This window comes from Carya illinoinensis, chromosome 4 (assembly GCF_018687715.1).
Source record: "Carya illinoinensis cultivar Pawnee chromosome 4, C.illinoinensisPawnee_v1, whole genome shotgun sequence".
In the NCBI taxonomy this organism is placed as follows: Eukaryota; Viridiplantae; Streptophyta; class Magnoliopsida; order Fagales; family Juglandaceae; genus Carya; species Carya illinoinensis.
This window is the reverse complement of record NC_056755.1, coordinates 21,434,449-21,440,435: the sequence shown is the minus strand read 5'-3', so window position 1 is coordinate 21,440,435 and position 5,987 is coordinate 21,434,449. Positions and strand designations below refer to the sequence as shown.

The window sequence follows — 5,987 nt, the reverse complement described above, 5'->3', positions numbered from 1 at the left end:
GGATTGTACTTTGTAAATTTTATTGCGTATTTTCTTTACTCTTTTTTGGTTTTGTAACTGGTTTTTCCCCTTTCATTTGGAGTTTGGATGGTTGGGACTTTTAGTTTTCTTAGTAATTTTTCCATTTTTCTATAATTTTCCTTTATTTATATTTTGGATGTTATTGCCATTTTGTATCTTTTTTTAGTTTTTTTTTTCTATTTTTTTTATGTTAATAATAATTTAGGTTCAAAATAGTCTCAAAATCATAACTTAGGCCAAAACTTGACTAGTAAAATCATTTGGGCCGAAACTGAAAATGTGGCTCACTGTAAGGGTCGGACCGAATGGACTGCCAACCACAAAATCTCCCAAGGACTAACCCGATGGAACCGAATTCACCCCAATATATGCCCAAGCAGAAAGTACTGATTGGCTAAAAGTGCACAAGTACTGTTCATATTTGTACGTTGAGAATGTATGCGTATGCATATTTTACATCCTAATTTGTGATCATGAGTACTGGAAGAAAAATATCGACTCCTACCAATACTTGATGATCAAGAGAATCTTGAAAAAATCTCTCTTCTAAGCTGGAAAAATGAAAATCATTTATTGCCTTGGATCGGTCCGGAATCAAAAAATAATCGTGTCATGATGATCTCATGCGCGCCTCGATCCAAATAATTGTGCTTTCTATGATATTCTATCGGCTTGCCATTGATGGGCAGGGCTATTATATTGACCTGCAATGTCATGACAATTAAGCAAACTAATTAGGAGTTTCTTATATAACAAATGGGATCTCAATAAGTTAAAAGAGTGAGAAAACAAGAGAAAAAATTATAATATATTAATTGATACAAGTCGAGCATGTGGAGACACATTCTTCAAATCTCTAATAAAAAAGGATATGAATTGTAAAAAAGTTTAAAACTAAAGGTCTGTTTGGAAACATAATTGTTCTTAGATATTTTCAGAGTACTTCACTACTATTTTCAAAGTATTCATTACTATTCACAAATCATCTGAGATACAAGTCTGTTTTATTTGTTTGGTGAAGTTGTTAGCTACAAGTAATTTATATATATATATATATATTACACAAACACCACAATTTTTGTCAATCCAAGACATAGTTCAACTAATTATTAGAGAGGGAGTACTTCTATAAATTGATCAAGACATAGTTCAAGCAGTACTGTAGAGAGATCATTAATATCTACATATTTCAATTGAAGAGTGGCTGGATGTGAGACATCAAACTATTTACTAACTTTGGTGCCATTACTACTTAACCATGCATGCATTTTAATTTTCCTGGTTAGTGTATCATCAGATGATGATGATTAGCCTGACATTGAATCTTGAATTGATCATGATTAATTAGGATTAATAGGCGTTGGGCTAGCTCGCTAATTAATTAAAGTTGTTTATATATAGATTAAAGAAATAGAAATTAATTACCTGGAACATAGTATTGTTGGTTAATTAATCCACCGATCGAGTTCTGCTGCATTAATGGAACACCACCACCATGATTTTCTTGCTTTGCTGATCTATCTTCATAATTTAAAGCTGTATAAAAATACGGATCATTAGAAGGATCCACGATGCCGTTCTGATCATTATCATGAATGAAACTCAACGAGTTTCCCATAATTCCACCAATATTCAATCCCTTATTATTTATCCCATTACTCCGGCCAGCACTCCATTCATTAATATTCAATCCCGTCGTCGCTTTGTATCCAGTACCCCATTGGCCTGATAATTGCATCACTTGATTTTGGTATTGCCTTTTGCACAGCTTAAGCTCATCATAAACCTTTCTATACTCTCCATAAGGACCCAAGATCGGATCTTTCTGCCTACACGAAGCTTCCCATATCAAGGAATCCACCGCCATTTTCCGATCTTCCTCCCTCAGATTTTTCACAATCTTTGTCACGTTGCTGACGCCGAAAACCATGTGAACGGCTTGAAATTCTCTTCTTCTATCTGCTGTAAAATAGGGTGCCAATACGCATTCCTCGGTGCACTTCTTTCTTTGATGTTTGCATGCAGCGCATGCAGGATGCGTTGTCCCCGCGGTGCTTTCAATATTTTCCCCTTGCATCTGATGACCTAAAAACACAAAAAGAAAAAAGAAAAAGAAAAAGAGAGAATGAAATCAGCAATAGCAGATCATGATTCTGTATTTTTCTCAAAGCAGAAAACTTTATCAAGAAAAAGTAACAGCGATCAGAAAGAAAACCTTTTAAGTTTTGATGCGCATGAAAAAGGAATTGATGTTTGTATAAATAATATGAAAACAAGGTGCAGTGAAAGAGAAAGTATGGGTATACGGGAGATGCATGAAAAGATGGTTATGTAAAAAGAATGGAGTCTTGGGAATGGTTGAAGAGGGTTTAGGTAGTTCATTGGAAGAATAAGACTTGTAAATACCGCTTTTAAAATATCAGATATATACGTAAACAAAGGGGAACGAAATAAATAATCCAATTTTTTATTTTGAAGAAATTAACCAAAGATCTGAAGACTCCCGTAATATTTAGATTGTATTATCGAGGGAATGAACTTGCACTCATTGCCAAAAAATAGAACAAAGATATAAGATAATGGAGAGATAAGAGCATCCTTAATGGCTTCCCCAAATGAGAAGGATGGTTAAAATTTGTATAATCTATGTAAAAAACATCCTACATTTTTTTTTTTTTTTTTGAGAAGAAACAGTACCATAGATTCATATAAATCATAGTCAAATACAGAGTAAGACCAAATGGACTACAATAACAACAAGAGGCAGCAGTTAGGAAAGAGGAGTTTTGGCATCCACTTCAAGTCTGGGACAAAGGAAAGTAGGAGGGTCAGTCCACCACTGCAGGGTGTCTTCCATGAACTGGGCATGACGTGCTAGAGCATGGGCAATCAGATTGCCTTGACGTCCCACATGCAGAACTTCATAGGAAGGAAAGGTAGCCAGCAGCTTGAGGATTTCGCATATTAAGATGCTACACGAATGCATATTTCCCCCTCCTGACCGTAAAGTCTCAACCACAGCAAGGGAGTCCCCTTCCAACAATAAATGAGAAATACCTAAGTGAGAAATCAGTTGTAAGCCCCGTAAAGCAGCCAAGGCCTCAATATCTTCAACCCCATGTATGCCCAACTCCTTCCGAGTCAGTGCCATAACCATGCCACCCCTATCATTCCGCAGGACAGCTCCTACCCCATTGATATTCAGGGTGCTAAATATAGCCCCATCAACATTGAGTTTAAAAGATCCACTAGGAGGAGGAATCCAACACAAAGAGGAGATAATGGGATGAACCTTGACATGCTTACGAATGAACCGGTAGTTTGCGACATAATCAAAACAATTCCCAACCACAACACACACATCCAGGTTGGTCTGCTGAAATAGCTTCAGATTACGGTATTTCCACACATCCCAAGTAATTATCACAAACCGGGAAAGGAGAGAAGAGTCATCACACCTCATAACAACTTGTACAACATTAGCGAACCCGTAATGGCCATGTAACAACCCCAAATCTCTGGCAAAAAACATTTCCCATACTTTAAGAAAGTAAGGACACTTACATAAAATATGGAAAACATCCTCACAAGCATCATGGCAAAAATCACAAGAGGGAGAGGGCAGAACATGCCTCCGGAATAAAAACTACTTAGTAGGTAAACTATCCTTACTAGCCCTCCAAATAAAATGTTTAATTTTAGGTGGAAGTTGTAAATTCCACAAGACCCGCCAAAAGGAAGGGAAAGCCAAACCTGGATCACTCGAACTACACTCCAAAGCAGTTTTCAGATTAAGGGCAGTATAATACGTAGACTTGACAGTAAAGACCCCATTTTTGGTGCCACTCCACACTAAACGGTCAGCTCCCCAATGAAGGAATAATGGAGTTTTGAGGATAGAAGGAACCTCAAAAGGGAGGAAAACCTGTCGTACTAAGTCAATGTTCCAACCCGTAGGAGAGGACCTATCCAACAGATCAGCAACACAAGCATCCTCAGCAAGGGAATGGCAGCAGGAAATAACCTTCCTTGGATTGGGGTCGGCAAGCCAATGATCTGTTCGAACCTTGATTTTGTCGCCCTGACCAATACGCCATAAGCTACCTACTTTGATCACAGCCTTGGCTGCATATATGCTTCGCCACACGTAAGAAGGTTTGGAACCCAAAACCGAGCTTAAAAAGTCAGAGGTGGGAAAATATTTAGCTTTAAACACAGCAGTAAAAAGAGACCCATGCGAGTGCAGTAAACGCCATCCTTGTTTAGCCAATAAAGCTAAGTTAAAAGATTCTAAGTCCCGAAAACCCATGCCACCCTTGAATTTTGACTGACACAAAGTACTCCATTTTAGCCAGTGCAGCCTTCTCTCTTGATCCTGTTGACCCCACCAAAACCGTGCAAACATCCCTTCCAAGTCTTTGCAAAATCCTTTCGGGAGCTGGAAGCAACTCATAGTGTAAGTCAGTATGGCCTGAACAACGACTTTAATCAGCACCTCGCGCCCCGCTTGGGACAACAACTTCTCTTTCCACCCTTGCAACTTTGCCCAAACTCTATCCTTAATAGCCTTAAACGACTGAAAACGGGATCTGCCTATAAAGGAGGGGAGGCCAAGATATTTAGCATGATGCTGACTATCCTGGACACCCCACACTTCCTTGATAGTGGACTGAATAGAGGCCTCCGTATTACGACTGAAAAGAAGTTCAGTTTTCCCCATATTTAACTGCTGACCCGAAGCCAACCCATAACAAGAGACCAAATGTTTAATATATTCATTTTCAGCCATGAAAGCTCGACAAAATATAATACTATCATCAGCGAAGAAGAGATGACTAACCCGGGGAGCAGAACGGCACACACTAATCCCTCTCATGTGATTGTGCTCATCAGCTTGTTTCAATAGCAAAGATAAAGCCTCCGCACAAAGAACAAATAAGTAGGGAGAAAGAGGACGCCCTTGACGGAGACCACGGGATGGCGTAATAGGTTGGGTGGAGAGACCATTCACAAGCACCTTATAAGAAACTGTAGTAATACACATCAGAATTAAATGAATGAACTTTGAGTGAAAACCCATGCGCTGCATCAGTTTTTCCAGAAATATCCATTCAACCCGGTCATAGGCTTTGCTCATATCTAATTTAATTGACATCCAACCCTTCTTACCCCTCTTACGGCGACGAATAGCATCCACAGTTTCAAAAGCCACCAGAACATTATCAGTGATCAGCAGTCCAGGCACAAAAGCTGATTGGTTTTCAGAAATCACACTCGGTAAAACTGCTTTCAGCCTATTAGCTAAAACTTTGGCAATGACTTTGTATATCACATTACAAAGACTAATAGGTCGATAGTCTTTTAAAACTTCAGGGTGTTTATTTTTCGGAATCAAAACAATATGGGTTAGATTTAAATCAGGGGGCATAACACCTGAATTCAGCACCTGTAACACTGAGCTAACAACAGTAGGACCAACCAGATGCCAATACTTCTGAAAAAATAATGGAGGCATACCATCGGGACCGGGAGCTGTCAATGGTTGCATCTGAAATAAGGCTGTTTTAATCTCAGCCTTGGTGAACACACGCAGCAATTCTCGGTTCATAGAATCAGATATGCAAGACTGAAAAGGCTGAAGGACCGCATCAATAGCAAGGGGGAATGTCGTAGAGAACAAAGTGTGAAAACAATCATAGACCAAAGGAAGCATTGTCAACCCTTCATACATGACTCCATCATCATCCTTAAGCCAGGAAATAGAGTTTCGACGCTGCCGTTGAGTGGCCTTAAAAATAAAAAAACTTGGTGTTTTGATCCCCATTGGCCAACCATAGCACACGGGACCGATGTTGCCACATCAATTCCTCCTTCTCCATCAAATAATTGAGATCATGCTTGACCCTCCTAATTTCGTGCAAAGGATACGGGGAGAGTGAGGAGCTTTGTAGTCTTTCCAATTCCTT

General features: G+C 39.1%; 1 protein-coding gene across 1 annotated transcript; it reads right to left on the bottom strand.

The window, feature by feature from the left end:
• Positions 1–1,328: 1,328 nt before the first annotated feature.
• LOC122306353 (LOB domain-containing protein 2-like) lies at positions 1,329–1,951 on the bottom strand. Its single transcript, XM_043118781.1, has 2 exons — positions 1,447–1,951; positions 1,329–1,333 (listed from the first exon to the last, which is right to left on the bottom strand). Exons 1-2 carry the CDS (start codon positions 1,949–1,951, stop codon positions 1,329–1,331), a joined length of 510 nt encoding a protein of 169 aa, XP_042974715.1.
• Between the last annotated feature and the right edge of the window lie 4,036 nt (positions 1,952–5,987).

Bases quoted from the DNA above. Each gene is read 5' to 3' on its own strand.
- LOC122306353 (XM_043118781.1), bottom strand. From the start codon at position 1,951: ATGGTTTTCGGCGTCAGCAACGTGACAAAGATTGTGAAAAATCTGAGG.